General features: G+C 49.6%; 1 protein-coding gene across 1 annotated transcript; it reads right to left on the minus strand.

Annotated features, from left to right (window-relative positions):
- Nucleotides 1-26: 26 nt before the first annotated feature.
- Nucleotides 27-20,332, minus strand: FFAR4 (free fatty acid receptor 4). Its single transcript, XM_045567791.1, has 3 exons — nt 19,716-20,332; nt 10,712-10,840; nt 27-625 (listed from the first exon to the last, which is right to left on the minus strand). The coding sequence occupies exons 1-3, from the start codon at nt 20,280-20,282 to the stop codon at nt 236-238; spliced, it is 1,086 nt and encodes a 361-aa protein (XP_045423747.1). The 5' UTR covers nt 20,283-20,332; the 3' UTR covers nt 27-235.
- Between the last annotated feature and the right edge of the window lie 6,913 nt (nt 20,333-27,245).

Genomic DNA, 27,245 nt, shown 5'->3' on the forward strand with positions numbered 1-27,245 from the left:
ATACAAAAAAAAAGATTCATGTTTAAAAGGAACCCATAACAAATCCTTTGATACAGGGAAAATATTGGTCTACTGAATGATCATCCCTTAATGTGCCGGAGCTGCAGATGTGTATTTGCATAAGTTACATTTTCTCAAAGCAGGGTACACTGGGGCTGGTCCTGGAAATTAAGTCCCTTTAAGAGCCTACGACGGCTCACCAGAGTGAGGAACTCAGCCTGTAGAGAAAGACTAATTAGTGAGAAATAATCGACAAATCATTCTTTCTGACAGACGTGTCTGTAAAAATGGCTCCCTTTTCTGGGAAAAAGAAACAGCAAAAAACCTTCCTCCATTCGTTCCTGAACAGCGCCATGTTGTAGAGAATGGGGTTCAGGGCCGAGTTCGAGAACGTGAAGGCCACCACCCAGAAGAAGAGGGACGGCCAGATGACCAGGTCCTGCTTGAAGCTCTGGATCAAGATGAGGAGGATGGTGATGATGATGGGGCTCCACATGATGAAGAAGGAGACCATGAGCAGGAAGAGGGTACGGAAGAGCCGGAAGTCCTGCTGGGACACGCGGATCTGGTGGCTCTCCGAGTAGGCCAGGTTCACCGTGAGCCTCTTCCTTGACGCCTTCGTGATCTGCGGGAAACCAAAACAGAGCCAGAGCCACCGGTTACTGCGGGAAGTCAGGGGCTTTTTGTGTCAGGAGCCGGGGACTTGGAACCTGCCACCCCAGAGACGCTGCAGCCATGGGGCTTGGGGACTTCGTGTCAAGGGAGCTTTTCCCTTCTACCCCCTGCATTTAGGGTGCACTGGAGAAACGGGGCGCCTGGCTGGCGGCCTTCTGAGAAATAAGGCAGAAAATCACCCACCTTGTAAACAGAGTTGATGAGGGGAGTGAAAAGCCTGAATCACATGGTGTAGGGGAGGGACATCTTCCCCGTTATTTCTTCTTCTAAAAGAAGTTAAGTCATTAATTGCATACAGGCGATATATTCTCAAGGCACAAAATCAGACGACACTGACAGGGAGCAAATGAAGAGTGTCAGGTCTCCAGCCTTCTGTACCCTCCATTTCCACTCCCTAGAGGTGACCAAAGTGAGCGGTTTCCTGTAGGGCCTTCTGGAAAAGTGCCACCTCCCCATGAATATATTACACCTGGCCGTGGGATCGCAGGTGTCTGCACTTTTGCTTGGTACACAGAAGGGACCACACCATGCACCCGCTCTGAACCTTGCTCCTCTTCTGCTTAGCAGGATATCATGGTGTGATCATTCCGTATCAGCACAGAGAAGGCACCGCATTCTTGTTATCTTGGTGGTGGCTGCGTGTATTCCACGGTGTGGGCACCACAATTTATCCAGGCCCTATTGATGGGCATTTTATGTATTTGGCCTTGTTTGTTCGTTTGTTTGGGGAGGTGGTGGCTGAAATGACAGTGCACTATGCCCTTCCCTCTCTCCCCGGCAGGTTGTTGAGTGGGCAGAGGCAGTGGGAGATGGCATAACAGTGGAGCTGGGCCAGGCAGAAGGGAGCAGCGGAGCCTGCCCTGGGCCCTTTCCTTTCGCAGGGACAGGAGGCAATGGATCCTAGTCTTGCCTACACGCCCCTGAGTTGGGGTTTAAGGAGGGATGATGGGATTGGCAGCTGCTGTTGGGGTCGGCCCAAAGGTGGAGCTGGGTCTGGGGCAGTCTCCCCATGCCTGGCTGAAATGGGTGCCGCTTGGGAATGATCCCTTCATCAGTAGGGCCTGTTGGCACCACCACCAGCCACATGGAAATGAAATGCAATGACCAACAGAAGGGGGTGACCATCTCACACGGGCAATCCTGCAAGGTCCTTGTCCCTGAGGGAGACCGTGGCAGGGCAGTCCCTCCTTTCCCTCTACCTCACTCCCGCCCCGATGCTGCAAACCCAGCCTACACTGTGAGCAGGGGAAGTTTTGAACACGCAGTTGTAACCAAAAAGTGACTGGAAAGTTCTAGAATTAGACATAGATGTCATTAAAGTTTCCCTCCCCCAGCGACAAAAAGGAGCTGATCAGAGCACTGCTGGTGACATTTACTGAAATTTCATATTTATGCCCCGGTTGAGAGGTGGCGACTGGTGGAATAAACGTCCTCATGCATAATAAATTCCTAACAGTGGAACTGCTGGGACCTCTAATATTTTACACCAGTGAGCAGGGCCGGCATTCTGACAGAGGGATTGTGGCCAGTGACAGCAACCCTGCTTATGTGGGCTTAGAAGAGAGCTCTGGACTCTTCGGCCAGGAGCCCCTGTGGGTGTCGCTCCCTGGGTGTCCTGCCCAGTCTGCTCATTTGCAGTCTTGCTTCAGCATCAGAGAGGCGGGTTTTAGTTAACAGTAGGCAGCCTTGCACACAGAAATGGCCCATCAACTGAGGCAGGCTGGCCCGCTTAAAATAAAGCCCTGAATGTCCTCTTGTCCCATGGCCCCATATTGAAACAGTGTGTTTGAATCATACAGAAACTTCACAGCATCTCAGAACCATAGTGTTGGGGCTAGATGGGGCCCAAGTGTCATCTGAGCAGCACTCCGCAGCCTTCACTGTGCCTGCCAGGCACCCAGGCACCCAGGCAGCCAGCGATCTCATTTTAATGTAGATTCTGATTCAGCTGGTCTGGGGTGGGGCTGAGCTTCTGCATCTCTAAGCAGCTCTTGCATGCTGCTGGTCTGCAGGTCAAGCCTGGAAAGTGTTTAACTCACAGAGCAAAAGCCCCGGAGGCTGAGTCTGTGGAAGGGAAGGTGGGGCCAACACTGAAGTGTGTCTCCTGGGGTGTGGGGTTGGGGGTGGGCTGGCAGGGTCCAGTGCTTAGGCTCCAGGTGACATACACAACGACCTGCCCTTCCTTATGCCTAATTCTAATTGTCCTCTAGTCACAGCCAGAAGGAAGAGGCCTGGCTGTCTGTTCCCCCATCAGTTGCTCAGCTTCAGTGATGCCAAGAGGTGGGTGGGGTGGGGGTGGGGCTGGTGGGGGTGGAGTGGTGCCCGGCTGATGCTCACCCAGGGATGTGATGGGACATGCCAGCCTGTGACCTCTGTCCCCAAGGAAGAGATCGACACAGAACATCTTGACCACGTTAGCCGTCCTTGCTAACTCCTACTTGCTCAAATTGTCCCTGTGTCCTGCTTTTGCCACAGGAAGAGGCCGCTGGCCACACAGAGGGTGCTTCCGTCAGCTGAAGCCTGCATGGCCCCGGCTCTCTTTGTCGGCTGTGCTGGAACCCCAGGGCCCGTTCCCCTAAGATTCCTGAATCTCTAGAGGGGATGTGATTAGAAGGTAATTAACATCACTCACAATTGGGCAAGTTTAACTCCAAGATCAGAATGGCTGAAAATATTCTCCTTAGAATACTTCCATCTAGCTAATTAAAGGATAGTCATTTAATTGTTTCACGATTAAATATGATTGCTCGCCCTGTGCGGTCGGCCTGTTGGTGATGGCGACCAGGGCAACGGGAGCTGAGTGAACACGCTCCTTCCTCCCCAGCGGCTCGCCAAGGGCAACAGTAGTCAGGATCTCTGAGCTTTGTCGAGGGCCCCAGCAGCACATTTGTTTTCTCAACTGTCACGTTAAATCTTCACAATGACTATTGGGAGCAGCAGCTCATCCCTCATGGGATTTGTACTGTCATTATTCCCACTTCACAGATCGGGAAATTGAATGTCAGGAAATTTAAGTAATTCATGGAAGGTCACTCCACTGATAATATTAATAAATGGCCAAAGCCCCCATCCGAGCAAATCCAGCTCAATTTGGTTAAAGATCAGGCGTATCACAAAAAGTTCAAAAGGAGTTGGAATACTGTTCAGCCCTCCCCATCCCTCCCCTGCTGTGCAGGGTGTGGGTTGTGCAGGAGACATAATCCCCATCTCTTTGAGCCTCATTGTTGGGAGACCTGGCTGACAGATTTGGGACAGGAATAGCTGGGCAGGGTGGCAGGTGGGTGCGCTGCAGGGGTGTCACTCTAGGCCTCAGTGCAGCCTGGTGGGCACACGAGGGCTGGTTCCCTCACACTGCCCACGTTATCCTGCCAAGAAGAATAACAGTGTACCCAGAGTCCTTGGTAAAATGTCTCATAAATATTTTTTGAATGAATGATGTTAACAGAAGCTCACATTTATGGGGAACTTACTATGTGCCAGGCCCTTCCCTATCATTTGGCTTAGCTCTTTAAATACTCCCAACAATTCTGTGACATATGTGCTTTGATGGTCCCCATTTGACAGATGAGGGAGCTGAGGTTCAAAGAAGCTAAGCGGTTCAGCAACTTGCCCACCAGTACCCAGCCAGGAGGGTGCAGAGCTGGGCTTCAAACTTGGCAGTCTGTCTCCAGCCCATTCACTTAATCTTTTTTATTTTGTTTTGTTTTGTTTTGTTTTGTTTTGTTTTGAGACAAAATCTCCTGCTCACTGCAATCTCAAACTCCTGGGCCCAAGCAATCCTCCTGGCTCAGCCTCCTGAATAGCTGGGACTACAGATCCGCGCCACCATGCCCAGCTAATTTTTTTTTTTTTGAGAGATGGGGTCTCGCTATATTGCCCAGGCTGGTCTGGAACTCCCAGCCTCAAGCAATCCTCCTGCCTTGGCAGGATTACAGGCGTGAGCTGGGCCCATTCTCTTAATCTTAAACTAGTTCCTTCCCACTCTCTATCTCCATCTATGGGAATCCTTCTGCCCAGCCCTAAACTCCAAGCTGTAATGCCAGGAACTCCAAGAAGTCTTCCTGGTTCATCTCCCGCTTGGCATCTGGCAGTGTTTTGTTTCATGCACTCATGCGGCACTTGCCATATACTGTATGGTAGGCGTCCAAGTGTCATTCCTACCTCTGACTCCCACCAGACTACGGCTCCCTGGGGGCTGGGACCTTAAACAGGACATCCCTGTGCCCTCTGTGGCCAAGGGCTCCAGCAGGTGCTTGACGATGATTACGAGCTACAGACACAGTGGGCTGACTCATGGGCCAATGCATAAATGGGAGTCTTTTTATAGCACTGACAGATGCTACTGTTTCCTTCTCTCCACAGTTCCTGCAACTTGCAGGGAGTGAGGAGGAAAACGGGGCTTTAGAATCAGTGTGGCTCCTCCCTGCTCCCCTCCCCACGCTACATGTCAAGGCCAGTCAACGCTGATCTTGGATTTCAAATGTCCCCGGCATCGGGCAGAATGCTTGATGTGCTTTTAGATTAAACTAAATGCTCGATTCACTTTTGAGGATTGACTGTAATCCTCAAAACCAGCCTCTGGGGTTGGTTCTGTGGTTACCCCAGTCTTGGATCGGAGAGGAGGGCTCCGAGAGCTGAAGCAACTTGCTCAAGCCTCACGGTCAAGTGTGTGGAGAGGGAACCTCACGCAGAGGCGCCTGCACTCTCTGCCAAGACACACACTGCAGGAGGGAGGACAATGCTCGTGGGAGTGGGGTCCACAGCCACTGGGCACATGGTACAATACAAACGCTGGGGCCCTGTGGGACTGAGTGGGGCCCAGAAATCTGCACTTCTCCAAAACTCCGGGCAATTCTTGCTCACTGAACTACTAATCTAGGACAGCAGGCATGGTCTAGAGCTTCTCCTCCAGCCCTGTGAAGAGAGCCCTTTTTGAGACTTGCTGCCTTTACACCCACATGAGCTTCTAAAGACCACGAGGGAAGCTTCTCCCCGCCTCACACCCCTTTGCCACACCATGCCACCAGCCCGTGGTTGCTGACAGGGTGCAGCCAGAGCATGTTCCCACCGACACAAGTTGGGCCCCGAAGGTTGAGTCTCCTTTGGGGGGTGTTTGGTCCTCAGCAGCTTCCCAGTTAGAATCATCAGACAAGAGACTCCTTCTTTCCTGAGGGTCCACCTCCCCTTCCATGACTGGCACGCAGGTCCCCAAAGCCAGGGAAGGAGGGCCAGGCGTGGGCAAAGGGCTTCGTGTTCAGTGCCTAACACCTTCATGTTCAGCTGAAACAGATTTTCTTTCTCAGTGAAGCTCTGAGACAGACTGAGGGTTTTCCACCTGCGAGCCACAGCCTCATTCCCACGTATTTATCGAGCCTGTACTATGCTCTGAGCACTCTACAGCTGCTGGACATGCAGCAGTGAGCAAGCGAGCAGCCCACACGCCTCTTCCATTGCAGTGTGCGTGTGGGCAAGGGGAGAAGAATGATTAACATGCACACTGTTGCAAAGGGTGGAGGCATCTCAGCTTGCCATGGCAACAGTTGCTGGGTGATGATGTAAACCAAGCCCCAAACAGCCAGTGCTGACAGCCTGATCGAAGGCACTTAGGAGTCGCTGGGAGGCTATTTCCTTGGGAAAACCGTTGAGTGGAAAATCCACTGAAGATGTATGGCCCGCCTGAGTCACAAGGAAAGAGGAAGCAGGGAAGGCAGAAGGTGAATAAGGCCACTGCCCCGAGCACATGAAGCAGCAGATGAAGGGTGACTGGCAGGGGAAGAGCCAAGGCGAAGCCTGCTCTGAATCCTTGCCCAGATCAGAACCAGGAAGGAAGGTGGGGATTTAGAGCAGGGTTTCCCAAAGGGGGCTCCGTGGGGCACCAGTCCAGAGAGATGCTCTGTGGGGAAAAGGGGGTTCTGTGGTCAGATACAGCAATGCTGCCTGCTCTATTCCTTTGTGGGAGATTCCCAAAGTATATTAGCATAATAAAGGCTCTGAGAAGTCCTGCAGCAAAGGATTCCATCTATTGTTGATTATCTCAGCATTTCCTAACTCATTTGACCATGGAACTCTTTCCAACACCTAAACTAACATCCCTAGAGAACATTCTAGGAGACACTCCACTTTAGAGCAATAAAAGATCAGGGTGATGTGAAAGAGACATTTCTCCAGCCTGGAGGTGGGTCCTGGTTACAGGCAGTAGTGACAGCTGAGAGGTGGGGACTGGTGGGGAAAGGGTGAGGGTGTAGTTACATGTCCCATGACTTTAAGTGATTTGCTACTTGTTTCTCTGTGGATATGGCTAATGAATATTGAAGTTCAATTGATTTTACAGTTATGCTCTTGGAAGAAAAAGCTGTGACAGGAAAGCTGAGTCAGTGTCTCCGAGTTATGTACATCTTCAGAGGGGAGGAGGTGCACACTGTGCGGCCACGCCCTGACACTCTAGCTCCAGCCACCTGGCGGCAGCTCGCCTGCTTCCACGTTAATCAGCCTGGCACCCTCACAGGTTCTGAGTAAGGACAGATGTCATGGTCCTCCCGGGAAATGGGCAACAGTGAGTTTTGCTAGTGGGGTGGAAAGTAATTATTTTTAAAGTCTTATATTTGCATTAACATTGTGACTTTTAAAACATCACTATGTTTGCTATTTCATTTTATCATGTTAATCCACTGAGGCTCACAGCAGAAACGGAGGCCCCACATTATTTACGCCTGGACTAGAACCTGGTCTTATGACTCTCTGTCCAGTGATTTTCCCACTGCCCAAGAAGAAAAGCCCCTATAAGCCCTTTCAATGTGCTCCAAGGCTCGTGCCCCACTCATTCAACAAGTATTTATTGAGACCTACAATGCACAAGCCAAGCTGTGTTCTAGGCACACGGATATAGCAAAGAACAGAACAAAGTCTCTGCCCTCGTGGAGCTTGCACTGCAGTACACAAGATAGATGACTGTTATAATGGAATATGACAGGCATGGTGTTTGAAGAGAAATAAATCAGGATAAGGGATTGGAGATTGACAGGGAGTCTTTCTGGGGAAGAGCCTTTTGAGTAAAGACCTGAATGAAGTGGGGAAGTGGCCCATGCAGAAATCTGGGGAAGAGATCCAGGAGAGGAAATGGCAGGTGCAAAGGCCCTGAGGCAGCAGTGTGTTGGCCTGTGTGCAGAACAGCCCCGAAGCCAATGTGGACACAAAAAGGGGGAGAAGCTGAGGTGAGAGGAGCAGGCAGGGCCAGATCACGTAGGGCCTTAAGGTGAGGGCTTTGGATTATGCCGCATGTGTGAGGGCAGTGGTAGGATCTAAATTATATCTTTGACTCTGTACTCAGAGCACCATTTCACAGCACCAGGGATTCCAGGAGCTGTCCCGGGGTCTGTGATGGCGAGAACTGAAGGCAGCTGTGGGTTGCGATGAAAGGCTGTGGGAGTGCCGGACTGCTGTTTAGAGCTAGGCGGAGAAGACACCTGCCCCAGCTCATCAGGGCTCCTAGAATTTTCCCAGGTGTGCCAGGTCCTTGAGAAAACGATGGTGAGTGGCTGGGAAATCAATCCTCCCTCAGCAGCCAGCTGGGAAGAGTGAGGCGTGAGTGAAAAGGGGCAGACGGGAGCCCTCTTGGTCCCTGAGGGACTCGAGAGTGGGGGCCCGGGGAGGGGAGGTCAAATGCTGCCACCCACTCCCGACAGCCCTACTACAGTGTCGGTTCCTTATTCTTGCTGTGCTCCAAATCTGCGCCTGCTGTTTGTTCTCTTGAAAATCTCAGTGACACCTTTTCCCAGCATGCTCTAAGAGCAGGGCTGGAAGAGCAGCCTTGCCTAACAAAGAACAGCAGGCATAATCTATTCATCACCTGCTCCAGGCAGGCACGATGCCATATGCTCCACCAGTGGCATCTCTTACATGCCTCGCAACAACCTTACACCATTGCAATTATGATTGCCATTTTGCAGGTGAGGGAACTGAGGTTCAGAGAGGGCAGGTAACTTGCCCAAGGCCACACAGCAAATAAGTGGCAGACTCAAGACTCAAAGCCAGATTATTAAAAGAATGCTTTCAAGTCTCTGTGTCTGTCTTCATGGTCCTTTGCTTTCCTTTTACACCCCTTATTCATCCCTGACATGTGTGTAGCATTTAACAGTTTGCAGAGTGTTTTCAAAGTCTCAGTATCATTTCACCTTGTGTTCCAGAGTCTCTCTGCTTTGAATAGCAGCACCCTTGTCTGTCTCCTCCCTCTTCCCTTCCTATGTCAAAGATCCTTCTGGATAGAGAATATTCCTTGCCTGCTTTTAACCTGGCTCTACTCCCTATGAGCACTTTTCACAGCAGATCCTTTACAAACGTTTGAGGAATTAATGTGTTGGGACTGTGGGACTAGACTACCTGGATTTAAATCCTGATACTGCCACTTATAAGCTGTGTGACTTTGGGTAAGTTACTTAACCTCCCTGTGCCTGGGTTTCCTCATCTATAATTCTTATTAGGATTAAACAAGTTAGTTTCCGGCACATGGCAAACACTACAGAAATATTTGTTAAACAAATTTTTATGAATCCATTTTACATTTCCCTTCCTTTTTCCCTCACTTCTTTCAACTTAGTGATAATAGCTAACGCTTACACAGTATTAACTAATGCCAGGCCCCTGTTGCAAGCACTTTGCAGACCTTCCCTCCAGGCCTAAATCTGCCTCTTACACTTGAACTAGCCCCAGGAAGGGGGTCACAAGTCATCAGGTGGGCACGAGTCCAGGCAGTAACATAACACCGGGGGCATCTCCCACAGGACCCAGGGATTTGCAGACCTGGACAGAGGTTGGCCCGGCTTCAGTTCTGAGCATCTGAGAAGGTTACAGATCCTCAGCTCCAAAGAAAGCGCCATCAAAGCGGCCAGACAGCAAACAGAACCCAGAGGGCACAACTTCAGTATGCCTATTTGCCAGGTGACCCCTACATAATGTGCTATAAAACCGAGATTGAACAACTAGAAACCTCCACGAGGACTCAAAAGCTTTGTGTTCAGTCTTCTAAAATGGGCATAAACACACACACATGCTGTTTGCCTGGGCCAGCACCTTACATGCACATGGGCAGCCTTAAGGGGTAGGAAACGGAGGCTGGCCCACTTTTTTTACGTCCCTGGATATACTTGCTTTGAGGGTAGAGATCGTTTCCTGTTTCAGTGCACATATGAAAGGGACATTCCCTGGGGTTGCGAGGTACTCATTAGAAGGTAACAGGGAGGGGCTTCTGGTAACATTTCCACCTGGGAGCTGCTTTCACAAGCAGGCTCAGCTTGCAAGCTGGACACGTACTCTGGGTACTTTTCCATGTGTATATGGTACTTCAATAAAAGTTTTAAAAAGTATACTTCTCTATCCCTGCAGTGTTTGTGATGCGGAAATCTTGGACATGGCAACAAAGTCTGTAAAATAAATGATGTCACATATGTAGCTGATAAGAGTAATGAACTAGTGATATGGGAATGATATGGAAAGATGTGAACACACAGTGTGAACTGAAAAAAGGAAGTCATGGCAGATAGTATCATCTTATACCTGAAAGGAACGTTGGATCGAACAGTGTTGAACAGCTACCTGACCATTTTAACCTGGAATTTCACACACACACACACACACACACACACACACACACACACACACACAGTATGCATGATATGTATGTAAATTTACTAAAAAAAACCTGAAAAAATATATCTTGAATTGTTAAGAATGGGAGTAGAGTAGGTTTTCAGTTTATAGAGTATACATTTCTGCATCTGTTTTCATTGTAATTTAATTTTTTATAATGAGCTTATATTACTTTAGTCACGAGCAAAAGAAATTGCAATCACAAAGATATAACTTATTATTTTCTTTAAATACCAAACTCTCATTCCTCAATGTTGCAGGGGTGGACATGGGCAGTGAGTCAGGATTGGACTGGAGTGACTCTTGGGTACCTTTCAAGCCCAAATTCTAAGATTCTAGCAGAAATATCCTGAACCCCAGTGAAGTTCAGCCAGGGCACTTGAAGCAAACGTACCTGTAAAATTTTGGAGTAACTGATCACAATGACCAGTCCTGGAACCAAGAAGTTCAAAGTAACAAAAGACACATCCCACGAGATTTCTCCAGCAAGGGTGGGCCAAACCAGTGTGCAGATCGGAATTTCCTAGATACAAAAAGGAGAAGAACATCATTGAAATGCTGGCTGCTTCTGTGGCCTTTAGCTCAGTCCTAGTCGGGTCCTCTAGCACTGTTACACTGTTGCATTACACTGTTACACAACTGCGTAATGGCCAATCCCAGAATCCCACCCCCCTGTCCGCCACAATCCCACTCTCAAAGCACTTGCCTCTGACCCTCAGAATAACCATAATTATTATTTTTGTTCTCCAGGGAAGGCAACTGAGCTTCGGGGTCCCAAGCTGGTAAAAGCTAGAGTCAGTTCCCAGGCGTGATCTTCCTACTTTCCTGGGCTGAGACACAAAGAGCTTTTGAACTTTCTCTTCCATGCCTGCCATTTTACAAAGGACAAAACGGGCCCCCAAAAGGTGACATGGATTGGAAGGGACGTGCTACACATATGCATGTCAAAACAGGAACAAGGTTTCAGAGCAGTCACACCATGTAAGCAGAAGGCAACAGGGTCATATGCTAAGGCATTAAGTGTTCATATTGGGGGTGTTCAGGTGTCGACAGTGTGTCAAGCTGCATTAAGGAACCCGGCCATTTAGAGCCTCAAGGCCAAGATCAGCCACAACTCTCAGTCAGTTCAAGATGTAAAGCCACTGGTACGTGGCAGAAGAGCATAGTTTGTGATCTTGCTGATATCACTATGTTGTGGTTTTTTGTTTTGTTTTGTTTTGTTTTTTGAGACAGAGTCTCACTCTGTTGACCGGGCTAGAGTGCCGTGGCGTCAGCCTAGCTCACAGCAACCTCAAAATCCTGGGCTCAAGCAATTCTTCTGCCTCAGCCTCCCAAGTAGCTGGGACTACAAGCGCACACCACCATGACCCGCTAATTTTTTTCTATTTTTAGTTGTCCGGCTAATTTCTTTCTATTTTTAGTAGAGATGGGGTCTCACTCTTGCTGAGGCTGTTCTTGAATTCCTGAGCTCAAGCGATCCTCCCACCTCGGCCTCCCAGAGTGCTAGGATTACAGGCGTGAGCCACCGCACCTGGCTACTATGTTGTTTTGATTCAAATGTTTGACACTAACTACAAAACCTGAAACGTGGGGACCTCACTGAATAGTTACTAATAGCTCCTGCAATAATCTCATAAAATGAATAAATAAGTCAATAAAAACAGACATATCTGTGTGTGTGTATACAAACTTCCCACATACAAACTTCCTATGTCCACTTGACTATAGGTAAAAAACTGGAAAACAAATTGCCCTAAACCCTTCCAGATTTTTGGTGGAAAAGGCATCATAACCAATGTCTAGAAGTAGTACTATTATCCATAGCACCGTTCATTCATTCATTCATTTGACCAATATTTATTGAATGCTACACTAAGCAAAAGCAAAGAATTTTTAACATTTCCCAACATTTTGGGTGGTCAAACTCAAAATACAGTCACTTCTTTTCCTATTCAGTATTAACAGAAGATAACAACATCTAATATTCACTGAGCATTTACCACACACCAGGAAGCACTTTACACACATTATCACATTTAATGCTCACAACAACAAAGTACATATTATGTTTCCCATTTTACAGAGCAGGAAACTGAGGCTTAGGACTTCCTTCTAAAATAATAGTCTAGAACACTAAAGGTATGGTAGGTTTTAATCACACAATATTTTCCCCAAAGAGCTACGTGGTTCCAGGGACTTACCAAGAAAACTCTTTCAAAGGCGAGACAAGCAGGAAGAATGATTTAATTATATTTGTACCTTGAAAGGGGAATGAGAACGCTTCTTCCTTTTCCTATTTTGTTAGATGCCTCATACATGGACTGTGCATTCCAAAACTTTGTCCCTCTAGCCCCACTATCCACACGTGGTGGGAGAAAGTTTATTAAATTTTTTTACATTTTGGTGATTGGAAAGAAACTTGTGACTCTTGAGGATCTTCATTTTTAAGAGAAATGGTGATCAAACAGGAAACACAGACCACCATGATAGTTCAGCAGACCTAACGAGCTATTTTTCAACACAAAGCACCCATCCCAGGAAGCTTCCCAAATTCCATGACTTTAGTGAAGATGCTCTTTCACCTTTTGATTTCTGGCTGTCACTCCAAGCAGGGCGTACGATGAGGAAGTAAGATAGGAACGGTACACAGCACCCCATACGTGAACTGAAAGGCAGTGTGACTGGCCGGGAGGGGGTTGCTTAGATGATAGATTTATATGCCTTTAGGAGGCTTTCTAGTGTACTGTTGATTAAACGCAGTTTCTGCTCTCATTAAAAAATAAAATGAGAGGAAGCTGGGCGCAGTGGCTCACGCCTGTAATCCTAGCACTCTGGAAGGCCAAGGCGAGAGAATTGCTTGAGCTCAGGAGTTCAAGACCAGCCTGAGCAAGAGTGAGACCCTGTCTCTACTAAAAATAGAAAAAAATTAGCCGGGTGTGGTGGTGCAGGCCAGTAGTCCCAGCTACTTGGGAGGCCGAAGCAGGAGGATCCCTTGAGCCCAGGAGTTTGAGGTTGCTGTGAGTTAGCCTGATGCCACGGCACTCTAGTCCAGGGGACAGAGTAACTCTGTCTCAAAAATAAAATAAAATAAAATAAATTAAAATAAGTAAGATAAAATAAAATAAGAGGCACTATGCCCACAGAGATCTGAGTTGGTGTCATAACTTTTTTTCTGTGGGAAAATCTGTTTGGCTTAAGTCATTTTGATTCTAGGTATTCTCCTGTAGGCTGTGCTTGTAGAGGAGTTCGACTGACTGCGTGTCAAATCTGGAAGGTGGGGATACGAGTGTTCTTGTATTCTCTGTATTTTTTCTGCACATTTGAAATGTTTCCTGATTTTAAAAGGAAATTTGAACAACAAAAGCAGCAGGCCTGCCTTGTTACGTAAGTGGAGCTGGCAAAGTCAACAACAGTCTTCTTTAATTCATTTGCTCACCGACTCATCGACTCCAGACACAGTGGCTGACCACTGCGAAGCCACAGGGAGACCAGCAAGGCCCTGGCCCTGTCCTCTAGCAGTCAGGGCAGGAGAGAGGTGCCAGGAAACTTCGGGACAGGGCAGGGAGCTGGAAGTGCACAGAGAGCTTCAGGTGACCGGGGAGGGTGGAGTCACCCAGGAGGGGGTCGTTTCATCTCCACCTGGAAGGACCACAGCCAGGGGTATGGGGAGGTCAGGGCTCAGGTGTCAAGACCAGAAGGGGCGAAGGTGAGAGGTGACATACAACGAGGAGTCAAGTGTGACTTGGATGCCCCAAGTGTGTTCTGCCCCATCTGCAACTCCATCTGCAACTCGACCTCTCTCTGGCCGTCTCATCCATTTCCACAATTCTTTTTGCAGATGAAGCTCCAATCTACTCTTTCCAGCCCAGTGTTCTCCTGAACCCCAGACTCACCCCACTGCCATGAGGACATCTCGGCAGGATGCCTCCCGGGACTGTTAGGCATTGAAGGTCCCGACCCCAGATGATTCCACCTCCTGCACTCACCAAGTCAGGGCATGGAGCTACCATTCTCCAAGCTGCCAGAAACCCACACACAGGCCTTCTGCCCTCCTCCTCCTCTCAGTTTCTCCTTAATAGCCACTCAGCCCACCCACTTATCTCATCCTCACTGGCCTAACCCCCAACACTGGCTATCTCTCACCAGGTGAGCTCAAACTCCCTCACCTGGCCCTTCTCCTGCCAGCCCCTGCCAACCCTTCCAGCACCTTCTCTACCCCCTCCCCATTGCCCCTCATGCTCTATGGAAGCCTGGCTGAGGATTCTTGCAGGGCTCAGAGCAGCAGCCAGTGCTCCCTTGGCCTCACGTGGGCCTGTGGTCCCCCACAGCCTTGCCTGGGTCACTTCCTCTCGTCTCCAAACTCGGTGGAGACATCACTGCCTTCCTGCACCCTTCCTGCACCCTTCCTGGACTGCCAGCTCCCAGCAAAGACCCTCCCACAGCCGTCCTCAGCCTGCCCTGTCTGGGTCCCCAACTAAATCATGTTACTAAGGGCAGGGACTTAGCCTTACCCAAGGCAGCATCCCAGTACCTAGAATTACACCTGGCACACATTAGGGGCTTAGGACAAAATTACCAAATGCAGGAATTTTCTAAGAAAACTCCTCTTGGGGACTGGGACGTCTATCCACGGGCACTGCTCAAGTGCTGGCTGCTCCCCATGCTGGCCGGCTCACCTGCAAATGCCACCCGGTCCCAGCCGTTTTCCCACCAGCTTCTCAGGTGAGTCTTCCTGTAGTACCCAGGGGCCCCTTTGTACGTCATTCTCCCTGCCCCACCTCCACCAATGAAATGGAAGACTTCAAGGTCATTTTAAGGAACTACAAGTCCTATTTAGATATTCCTCTCCTATCAGCTTCCCAACAGAAAAGAAAAAAAATATCAATGCAAGAGATGGACTTACTTTCTTTCTTTCTTTCTTTTTTTTTTTTTTTTTGAGACAGAGTCTCACTCTGTTGCCCAGGCTAGAGTGCCGTGGCGTCAGCCTAGCTCACAGCAACCTCAAACTCCTGGGCTCAAGCAATCCTCCTGCCTCAACCTCCCGGGTAGCTGGGACTACAGGCATGCGCCACCATGCCCAGCTAATTTTTTCTATATATTTTTAGATGCCCAGATAATTTCTTTCTATTTTTTTAGTAGAGATGGGGTCTCACTCTTGCTCAGGCTGGTCTTGAACTCCTGAGCTCAAACCATCCGCCCGCCTCAGCCTCCCAGAGTGCTAGGATTACAGGCGTGAGCCACCGTGCCCAGCCTGACTTACTTTCTTATGTTTTAAAAGTATCTTCTAATATCAACAAAGGGAAGCAAATTGTGTTTGTCTCCTCGGATAATCCGCACTCAGTAGACATGAGAACAGTCTCGGCCTGGTATTAAATCTGGGTAGGCTGAAGCAGGACCAAGTGCCCCGAGGAAGTGGGAGCCCATGGGAGATGACACACAGAGGAACCAGACAGGGCGGGGCTAAATTCTGGTTCCATCCTTTGTCCATTCTGTGACTTTTGGCATTTCCTTCTTCAGAAAATAAACAAAAGAACACCAAGTCGTGGGATTACCGTGAAGACCAAATTAGACAAGGATCTGGGACCATCTGTGTGCTCAATAAATGCACCTCCTTGAAGAGAAGGAGGTGCGTTTACATGGCTTGTGGCAGGGGCAAGAGGGGAGGGGTGCTCAGTAAATGTTTGTAGAATGAATGGGCAGCGCATTCTGGGCAGAGAGGACGGTCTTCCCCACCTGCCAATGTGGGTCACCGCCCGGCCAGGGCCACAGCACACACAGGCAGGAATCTTATTGGAGCAGGGTGAGCTGACCTGGCTGAGATGTCCACGTTGCTAGGATGTGTCCACCCTCTTAAAACGGCAGTTGATTATATTACAGCAATCAGAAGAATTATACTGTTTAAAGAATGTTTAAAATGTTTATATCCAAAGATAAGGAAACCAACAATAGTGAGCAATTCTTATGTTCTTAACTGTATGTGCCAGGTGTTGGCCCATTTACTGAACATTAACCTCCATACAATCCTATGAGGTTTGTACTGTTTGCGTGCCCATTTTGCAGACAAGCAAAGTTAGGTGTCAAGTGGTCTGACAGCTTGCTCCCCGTCGCACAGCTCCTAAATGGCACAGATGTAATTCAAACTCCAAAGCCCACACTCTAAATACCAAATTGCCTAGCCTTACTAGCATGGCTACCACTTCATCTTCCCTTCCACGAAGTTTTAGAGTCTGGTTATTGTGAACTGCCAGGCACCCAAAGCCTACACGGACAGAGAGTGAGTTCCTGCTCTAGGGGGGCTCTCAGGTCAGCAGAAAGCTCTAAAGGGCACGGTTTCTCTGGCCAGCGGTACTTCAGGAGGGAACCAGTGTTTGTCGGTTCTCCCAGCACATGGTTTGGGTAGGAAAATATCCCCCATCCCAAACCTCCATATTTAGTCTCCAAGTGGCAGGGGGCAGGCAGAATCTACAAGCAGGAAGCTGGGAATATGAGGATTGAGAAAACAAGACTTTGCTAATTTTAAATGTGAGACTCGGTCAGTCTAGACTAGATCCTTCTCTGTCTCTTTTTTAAAATAGCCACACTCCCTTTTTTTTTTTCTCTCATTCTTTTCAACTAACTTCTTGAACGGCTGAACCTATAAAATAGGATGTTTTCTACATGCTCAGGCAACAGCGCTTAAGGAACTGGGGAGTTTTTCTGCTTGTTGGCTTCTTTGGCAGATACACAAGTGTGTGTGTGTGTGTGTGTGTGTGTGTGTGTGTGTGTGTGTGTGTGAAAGAGGGAGAGAGAGAGGGAGAGAGGTGAGGAGGTGCAGGTGGTAGACAGGTAGGGGAGAAGACAAGGCAGATGGAGAGCCAGAAGGGACTGTCCCATTTGTTCCATTACAAGCTCCTGCACCCCAACTCTACAATTTCAGTGGCTAGGGTTCCTGCAGGTAACTAACTCACGTGGCCCCAATGCACAGAGCAGGCTCTCGCAGTGGCTTTGCCCAAATCCCTTTTCAAAGCCTCTTAAAACCAAGGAGGTGTTTCTTCATTAAAACAAGAGGGGTCCGTGTGCCCAGCCACCACCACGCAGACCTCCACGGAAGCACCTTGGCCCCACTCTGGCCATTCCGAAAGTCCTGCAAAGGGCTCCAGCCACACTCAGGGTCCCTATCAGGGTGAAGTTCTGGCTAAGACACAGAAAGACCCTATATATGCCAAGGCCTCACTCAAACAGTCACCTGTGTCCATGCCAGCATAGTTTTAGTCTGTGCTTTTCGCTGGACAGTGACAAGATCCTTATTTTTAGTGTTATTTTCCAACTAAGTAGGATTGTACCTAAGACAATTATAAAAGGGAGAGGCACAAAACATACATCTGGAAATTTAAGATACCTTTAAGATACATTCTATGTGGTGTTTAATTCACTGAACATCTTTTTTTTTTCTGTGAGCAAAAAAATGGGGAGAAATCCTTCATGTTTTGTGAAAAATACAGAAATACTGTTACTCAGTGAGAAAATAACTTTTAAAAAATCTCAGAAAGTGCCGGCAGAACCCTGGCCCCAGCTAATCCAGTGGGTCTGGGGTGAGGCCTGGGCTTCCACTTGTTTGGGAGGCATCTATGTGGCCCACCTTGATTCTCAGGTGTGCCTGGGCTGACAGGGACAAGCCTGCCCACCAAACTGGAGTCCTTGGTCTGCCTGTGCGGATGGCACCCCGCAGCTCAGCTGATCCTGGCTTTCCTGGTCCCCACCTGAGGGGACATGGCCAAAGGCCTATGTCTTTGATCAAATACCACAGGCCTGATAAGGGCTCCTGTCTGTTATTCATTCAAAACCATAAACAAACATCCCACAATGTATTCCACACAAGAAATAAACTATTAGAAACAGACATTTAGGTTTAATTTACATTTTAAAAAAAGATACTGCTTAAAGAGGATGCACTCTCTACCCCCCACCCCCACCCCAGTAAAAGGCCCGTGTGAGAGATGGGTCTGGGGGAATCCCCAGAGCAGTCCACTGGTCCGGGCTCTGGGGGGTCACACACCGGGGGCGTCCCTAGTCGCACTGTGTTCATCTCCATAGCGGGAGTTCTTCCCCCAGGTGACATCTCACCCCTGTCCCTCCCTACCCACGTCTTGTGACCACCGGGAGGGCCTGTCTTTGACAGTGTGGTTCCTGTTTGGGCGGAGATTGCTCAGGACGCCCCACACTCCCTGCTGTGGGGAGCACTCGAGCGATTGTGCCCCGGGGCTAGAAAACTAGTGACCTCGGTAGGGAAAGGGAGGGAGCGAGAATCCAGCCTGGGCAGACGCTCCTGGGGGCTGAGCCGGGGCGAGGACTCGTGCTTCTCTGTAGAGCGCACAGACCGAAGTGCTTTCTCTCTATATCTTTTTCTCTCCCGCACCCCCAGGCGCAGAGAAACACACACACACACACACACACACACACACACACACACACACACACACACACACACACACACACACACACACACACACTGGGAAGACAGCCAGACCTGGCGGCCACTGTCCCCCACCCATGACTCTGCGCCCAGGTCTGGTGTCACGGGAGAATCTCGGCGCGCGAACCCTTCAACTACGGAGCTGGGCAGCAAGAGAAACAGACCCGAGCTCGGAATTCCGGACCGTGAGACACCAGTGAACCCAGAATAAAGCCTGTCGGCCCAGCCACTGTCGTCTGCGCAGCCCTTCAGGAGCCCCGGGCATCCTGAAGGCACCCATGCAAGGCTCCCAGGGTAAGATCTCAGGGTCTGGTGCAATCTTTCCGTTTTGCAGTTGGAAAAACTGAGGATCCCGGAAGGGAAGTCACAAGCCCCGTAAGGCAGCATTGGGTCTGAGGTCCCTGCTCTTTCTCTCCAACTCCTCCACACGCGCCTGCCCGCGGGCTTTCAAGGCAGCACCATAACCCAACCCGCACGGAAACTTCTGGGCAGGAATCCAGCTCCTCCTGGAATTATGGGTGAAATACCCTGGGCAAGTTATTCCTTGGTGTGCCTCAGCTTTTTCATCTGGAAAGTGGGTGTGATAATAACAGGATTGTAATACCTGACAAGAAATCAGAGCTCAGTACAATGCGATTAACCATCGCGCACCCCCGAAGTTCTTTCTGGCTCCTAAACTCCGGTTTACTTAAATAACCTCGCAATAGTCAGCGCATTTTGCAAGAATGTGTGGGACTCCACCTACAGCGTTTCGAGGGGCATTTACGCAGGGTGGTAGTGAGATGTAAGAGAGTAAACTTCGCAGCGACGGGCACGGGTCCGACACATTATTAAGTGCAACAAATGGCCTATTGTTAATCCTCATCATCCCGGCTCACCGCTTCTGTTGGACCCCGCCTCCAGCCCGCCCCGGACACCTGCCCCGCGCGCTCTGCAGGGCGCTCACCTGGTCGGCGCCGGGGAGCAGCTGCGGGACCACGCGGAAGAAGATGCAGAGGGGCAGGGCGGCGAGCGCCGAGTAGCCCCAGATGAGCGCCAGCACCACCACCCGCGCCCGCCGTCCAGGCCCGCGGACGCCGCGCTGCAGGCGCACGATGCACACCATGCGCTCCAGGCTGACCGCGGCCAGCGTGAGGATGGTGACGCTGCCGCTGAGGCTCATCACGTAGAAGAGCAGGTGGCAGGCGACCGGGCCCAGCAGCCAGGCCTCGGTCCAGCGCACTGCCAGCACTGGCGGGATGGCGCTGATGAAGAGTAGGTCGGCGCAGAAGAGATTGAGCACCAGGCAGGCGGTGGAGCCGCGGCGCCGTCGGCGCGCCACCAGCACCAGGGCGCACACGTTGCCCAGCAGCGACACAGTAAAGATGAGCGACAGCACGATCGTCTCCACTACGCTCAGCACCAGCCGGTGGTCGCCCTTGACGTCGGAGAAGAAGGAGAAGCGGGTGCGGTTGCCTAGCTCCAGGCTGCGCAGGGACCCGGCGCCCGCCGCCTGCGCGCACTCAAGGGACATGCCCGGCGCCCGGCGGCCCGCAGCGGTCTGCGAGCGCGCTCATCTGGGCGGTGACTGAGTGCCAAGGCGGGGAAAGAGGGAGGGAGGCGGTTGCGACATCTCCCCTCGGGCCCCCTCCCACCTGAGGAGCGCCGGCGCTGGGCGTAGGGAGCTGCGCCCCGGACGCGCGGGAACGAGGAAGTGCCGGGCAACGCCGGCTGCAAACACCGGGCTGGGCGGCGAGGCGGCGGCGAAGGCGGAGGGCTGGAGCCCGCTAGCCAGAGGGGAAGCACCCGAGAGGCCCGAAACCCCCACCTAGTGAATTCCTGGAGCCCCTGCGGGGCCTCCTCAACCTCCTTCATCCTTCTGGGGCACTGGGTGTGCCAGGCCTTTTATCCACTGATGTAGCTGAAATTGATTTAAGAATGTCAGAGCTGGACTTTGGAGATGGTTTGGCCTGTGTCATTCAAACTAAATAAACCCAATGGGTCTGGAGGTAGATCCCAAAGCACCTTCTCATGGGCCCAGTTTCTTCTTTCCGGGGAGTATCTTGTTTTATCATGTCTTAAATAACATGGGACTTTAGGTGGATTGTTTACTCTCTCTGTGCCTCCGTTTTTTCATCTATAAAATGGGAATAATAATTCCCCATTAGGTTATTGTGAGGCTCACATAGAGTTTAGCACAGCACTTGGCACAGTAATTACTCACTGTTCTCAAGTATTAGTTACTATAATTAAAATGCATATAAAGTTTGCATTCTGAACAATGATATAAAATGCTTTCTTGTAAAAAGGGTGGATCCCCACCAACATTTTGAATAAACTTGACATCCCAGCAAGACAGATATTTCAAGGCTGACAGCTGAACAGCAAGCGGTGAATGTACCTCAGGCACACAGTTTGAGGAGCACTGGGCAATCCAGTCCAGTTAGAGATGAGGAAACTGAGGCCCAGCAAGAGTGACTTGAATAAGGTGGCCCCTGATTAGTAATAAAAGCCAGGCCACCTGCCCCGCCCCACACATTTCCACCTCACCACTGCTGTCTAGTTTTCTGTTATAGGAAATGAAATAATTAGGGAATGAAAAGTGTGCCTATGGCCAAGACAGGGTGACCATTTCTGGGACCAGCCACCCTCCCACGATCCATGCCCTCTCCTCACCCCCTCTGCCCTTTGCCGTACTACCAGGCCTCTCCCAGCGGCCCATTCTGGCTGGTAGTCATCTTTGTGTATTTGCTAAGGGTTGGGTGCACCAGCCTGAGGTGCCATCTGCGGAGAGGGTGCATTTGTGTGTCTGCCTGTCACTGCGTCATGTGGGTATGAGTTGCCAACACAACTTCTAACCTAAGGAGGAGATCGGATGTTGGTTGGGAGATGCTCAGCTTGAACCTGGACGAGATTCAAGTTGTAAAACAACCAATTTGCTTCCTGAAACTGTTGAAAAAGGGCAAAAAATTGAAATAAAGGGAACTCAGAGAGATGGGGTTTTGGCAACTGTCTGATTAGGGATAGGGATACTAGTTTTTGTGTGAGGGAAAGGAGAGCTAGGTGTATATGTGTCTCTGTGTGCGTGTATGTGTGAGAGAGAGAGAGAGACAAAGAGAGAAAAAGAGAGAGAGGGAGAGAGAGAGGTTTTCCCAGAACGTACAACCGGGATTGTACGGGTCTCTGTTGTGGGCTGTCTGGACTACAGGGCCTTCTCCATCATTAACCTCCGGGGTTCTAATGGCAAATGACGAGTGCAAAGACTCATAAACTTTCTCCTTTCACATCATCTTCATTGTGCCCCTCAGCCAAAAGAAAAATCTAACGGTTCCTCATTAATTAAGTAGCTAGGTCCAAATGACTTAATAAGACTTTATATCCTAACAGTAGTAGCCATCTTGGAAAACAATACATATAATTGAAAAAAAAATACGTTGTTTCATTCCTAAATAACCACACTGACTTCCTGATGGGATGAGTGTACCTGTTGGGCTCTGCATAGATTTTCAAAACTGGGAATCAGATTGGGTGACACACCATGCTCATTTCCCGCTCCACGCTGATTTTCATGTAATACCTGCTTTTTGTCGCAGTAACTCCTGACCACCCAGCTTTGCAAAGGTATGATGTCACGAGTCTCATGTTGAAACTGTACATTACCTAGAGCTAGTAGTTCACGTGGAGTCAGGCGGACGTTGAGTAATTCTGTTTCCCTGGGGCACCTGAGTGCACACGGGCACCAGCCTTTGGGGATCAGAATCCTGGCTCTACACCTCACTGTGTGACCTTGGGCAAGATACTTTAGCTTCTTAATGTTTCAGTCTTCCCATATATGAAAGGCGATAGTAATGGTACTGACCTCATAGGGTTTGGGAGGATTAAATGAAGTTCCTTTATGTAAAGCATTTAGCAGAACAGTCAGTGAGTGGACACTGTGGGTCTGGCTCCGTGCTCAACGCCGTTTATGGACTGAGCACCCTGTTTATAGACAGTCTCAGTGTATGGAATTATTATTAGAACCGCTTTCACTCTCAAATTGCCCTGGTTTGGTGGATAAATTATATGGTCACGCTTCCTTAACGTTAACTTGTTCAGTTCTCATGCAGGTTCAGACACTGGGAGTTGAAGCAGGGCAGCCTGACTCCAGAGCCTTCGCTCTTGACCACTAGAGCAGGGCTTCTTAACTGCGGGAGATTTTGCCTCCACCCCCACCCCCAGGCATTTTGTAATGTCTGGAGCCGTGTCACAACTGGGGTGTTGCTACTGGCAGTGGGTAGAGGCCATGGATGCTGCGACATCCTACAATGCACAGGACAATTGTCTAGCCCAGAATGTTAACAGGGCTGAGGCTGAGAAACCCTATACTCTCTTTTTTTTTTTTTTTATTTCAGCTCATCATGGGGGTACATAAGTTCAGGTCATATACATTATCCATGTCCCGCCCATCCCCCTGAGTCAGAGTCCCAAGCGTGTCCATTCCCCAGACAGTGCGCCTGGCACTCACCATGTAGTCATACCTCCATCCCCTCCCCCCCCCACCTCCCCGAGTCAGCACCTTCAAGCATGACCATTCCCCAGAGGGTGTGCAACGCACTCATCATGTAGACATACACCCATCCCCTCCCCCCAACCCCCCATCTCAGTCTGATATCCAATTGGTATCCTTCCCCGATGTGCATTTAGGTGATGATCAGGGAAACCAGTTTTCTGGAAACCCTATACTCTTGAGACCTCAACAAGCCTTTGCCTCTTATCGTTAACTCTGCTGTGGAGTCACATCTAGTGGCAAAAGGTCAGAAACATTATCATATTTCTCAGAGGTTTCACCACGACCTCTGGAACCCCTCTGTCCAGCCCCCTGGGGGAGGCTCAGCCTTGTGCTCAGGCCCCAGATGTGCACAGCTGCGAAATCCCTTTCCTACCCCGGGCTGAGTCTGGAGTCACGAGGGTGGACGGAGCTCGTGTGTCCCTGGGAGACAGGGCAGCAGGCAGTGGTGGGCTCAGCCATCATTGTGAAAGTTATACCTACTGCTCATGGTCATTAATTAACATTATCATGCTCCTTTGCCTCCTCACTCTTAGATAAAACCAGAGAGATGGAAACAAGGATCCGTCAAGTGTAAATATAGATAGGCCAGTTTCTAAGCTAAGGGGAAGGCCAGCATTGCAGATTCTGTACCTCTTTATTTTATATTTCCCACCAAACCGGAGTTTGGGATGCACAGGGGACTTTTTTGTGTATTTTCTTATTTTTCCACTGGAAAAATTTTATAAAGTTTATCTAAAAATGCTTACTGGCCCATTGTTCCTTCTCTAAACCTCTTTGTGAGAGTCTGTCTATCTCTGTCAATTTGAGACATAAGTCTTTGTGGGGACCAGAGTATGTCTTTGCAAAATCGGGATCTACTATAGAGCAGATTGCAAAGGGTCCTTATCCCTGTGGAAAGATTTCAAGCCTCCCTCCTGCCTCTGTTCCTCCCATCTCATCAGGGTGACACCCCCAGACCTCCAGACCCAACTGGCTGAGCGTTCACCACTGAGTAACCCCTCAGCCAGGCCGGGATGGGGTGAAGGGAAGACCACCTTGCGCTCTGAGAAAGGCTCCTCCTGCCCCTTCTTCAAGGAGGCCCAAGAGTCCCCAGGTAGACAAGGCGCTGAGGGGTTCCAGGCCCAAGAAACAGCACACACGAAAAGGTGCACAGCCCGCCTGGGAGGGGGCAGGTGCTCGCGTGTGCCTCAGGCCTGGGTCATCTCCACCATCCACGTCACCCTTATCTGCCAAAAGAAAGAAGTCCAAGCAGAGACTGGAAAATGAGAAAGCTAAACCCAAGCAGGACTAGTGATCAGCTGCCTGCTTGTGAATTATTCACACACTAGGCCCAGGGCAGGGATTGCGCAGTATCTGCTCTAAACAAGGTCTGGTGGCCGGGCCACAGCCAGCACGTGTAGTGCTTTATATAAATTAGAGAAAGGTGCACGCTCTGAGCAGACGAGTTAGGGAAGGCACCTCTTCCTCAGGGTTTGGCAAGCAGGGCCTGGCCAGGGTCAAGCCCCCATATGTACCCCTCAGGTGAGAGTCCTTTGCAAGGTGCGACCTGCACACCGGTTTGTGGGCTTGTGGGCAGCAGTGGCCCTTCATGCTGGCTCTCCCTGCCCATGTATTGGTGGTTTCTGCTCAAGCTCTCAAAGCCCACCCCATACCCTATCACATCGGGGATATGGACTGGCAAGGATCCCACTCTGTGTCCCACTGAGCCGACCTCACGTGCCTGGGAACTTCCTCAAGCTCATCCCTGTAGGTGTTTCGCCCGAGGCGTTGACAAAAGGAGAGCAAGGGCCAGCCGTGTAGCAACTGCCAGGACTGAGATGGCCTGACGCTATCTGTCAGTGAAGCCCTGCTGTAACTGAACTCTCTCTCCCTGGCAGATAAAGAAGCCCCTGCTGCCTTGAGGGGGACTTGGGAGGAAATAAATCAAGGAGGGATCATCCCCCACTCTGACTCTGGGGGAGAAGGGACAGTGGGGAGCGGGTGGACTGGTGGGTGCAGGGAGAATAATAATAACAACAGTAGTAATAGTAACAGTATTAATAGTAATCAAACACTTATGTGATAATTACCATTTTCCAGGCACAGTTTTAAGCACTGACTTGTATTAACTCATTTAATCTTTATTAAAATCCTAGGAGGTAGTGTGGTGGTTATAAAATACGGCTGCAAATTTTTGGATACTCCTTGCTTCAAAAGGTGGAGCCTAATTCTCCTCCCCTTGTCTGTGGCTGGGCTTACCGGCTTGCTGCGAATGAACAGAATGTAACAGAAGTGAGGATGTGTGGTTTCAAAGGCTCGGTCAATAAAAGAGATACAGCTTCTGTCTGCCGCTCTTTCTGGTGTCGCTTGCTCAGAGGGAAGGCAGCCGCCATGCTGTGAGGACACTCCAGTAGCCCCCCCTAGAGACAAACCCAGGCCTCCCGTCAACAGTTAGTACCAACCTGCCAGCCAGGTGAGTGAGCCTCCTTGGAAAGGAGCTTCCCACCCCAAACAAACCTTCAGATGACCCTGACCAACACCTGGCTGAACCTCATGCGAAGGCTCATGACAGAGTTGCCCAGCTAAGCCACTCCCTAAAACCTGAACCACAGAAAGTGAGAGATAATAAATGTTTATTGTTTTAAGCCACTAAAGTTTGGGGTAATTTGTTTCACAGCAACAGATAACTAAGGCAAGTTGGTGCTTTTATTATCCCCATTTCACAGATGTGGAAACTGAGGGACAGAGAAGGTATGGAAGTTGCCTAAAGTCCTGATAAGTGAGCCTTGAAGCCAAGCAGTCTGGCTCCAAGTCATCCTCTTCACCACCACAGTGAACCTCTCAAGAATCAGAATCATAAGACAACCAAGTTCTGTCCAGGAAGCAAGGCTCAGGGACCAGAGCAGTGGTTCCTATAGCTGGAGTGCTCTTGGTCCTGCCCCTTTTATCACCTGGGATCTATACAGTCTTCCTGTCCAAACTGGGAGCTACTAGGAGCCTTTCCAATGCATCTGTGTCCCACTTATATTGGCCAGAATGCACAAACTGCTGTTGCTGGTCACCAAGAAGCCTAATCAATAGAACATCCAACACTACTGCCCTCCCCACCCCCCATGTTTTGAAGACAGTCTTTATTTTAATGAGGGCCAGATTGCCCCAACGTGGGAGCTCAAATGCATAAACGGAGTCTTGGTGATCACCTTGTTCCAGTCTTTCAAAGATGCAATCAAACCTCCCAAATATAATTATTTTTTTAACTCAGAAAGGAGAGTGATTTGGGAATGGTCCATTTCCACTTAAGTGTCAGTTTTTCTCTATGGACCCCTCTTGGCCAGGAGCCACAGTGGCCAGCCTCGTAAGGAAATAGGTCCTTCCGACACATGATTGAGCAAGTACCACATGCCAGGCACAGGGGTCCAGCCCTAGAAATGCCAGATGGCAGGTCGGTGACATCAGCACATGCCCAGAAGAGCTTTCCATAGTAAAGAGGTGGCTTCGCTGCAATTCTGCAAGTCCCAAGGATACCACTAGCCAAGGTCTTGCACAGTGTTGCACAATTCCTCTTGCATCACTTTATTTGTATTGGCTTCTTTATTTTTTTATGCTTCTTATTACAAAATGCAAGAAATAAGTCAGAAAAAATAAATTGATTCATAATTCTTCCAGGTAAAGATAACCCTGTGGGGTTTTGCAGCATAACTTTCCAGTATTTCTTCTGTGCTTCTGGGCTGTCTGTATGCATAGGGGTATTTTATAAAATGAGGGTCATGGTGCACAGAGTATTTTGTAATATGCACTTAAATATTTTTTCCCCAGCACATTATTTTCCTATTCTATCCTTCATTTCCTTCAATGCACTTAACTGTCCTGTGACATATTTAGCCCATTTCTTACTGCCCATCTCTTACCCGGGCTTGGTTGCAAGGTGGAAGGACACTGCCATGCACTAACTCCACCAGCCCTCCAGCA

This window comes from Lemur catta, chromosome 14 (assembly GCF_020740605.2).
Source record: "Lemur catta isolate mLemCat1 chromosome 14, mLemCat1.pri, whole genome shotgun sequence".
Taxonomy (NCBI): domain Eukaryota; kingdom Metazoa; phylum Chordata; class Mammalia; order Primates; family Lemuridae; genus Lemur; species Lemur catta.

What these genes read in the sequence shown, in the direction of transcription:
- FFAR4 (XM_045567791.1), bottom strand. Translation starts at nt 20,282, where the DNA reads ATGTCCCTTGAGTGCGCGCAGGCGGCGGGCGCCGGGTCCCTGCGCAGC. An exon ending in TGCTCCCCGGCGCCGACCAG is followed by an intron (nt 10,841 to 19,715) that starts GTGAGCGCCCTG and finishes TTTTGTATCTAG; the next exon opens with GAAATTCCGATCTGCACACT. An exon ending in GTTACTCCAAAATTTTACAG is followed by an intron (nt 626 to 10,711) that starts GTACGTTTGCTT and finishes GGTTTCCCGCAG; the next exon opens with ATCACGAAGGCGTCAAGGAA.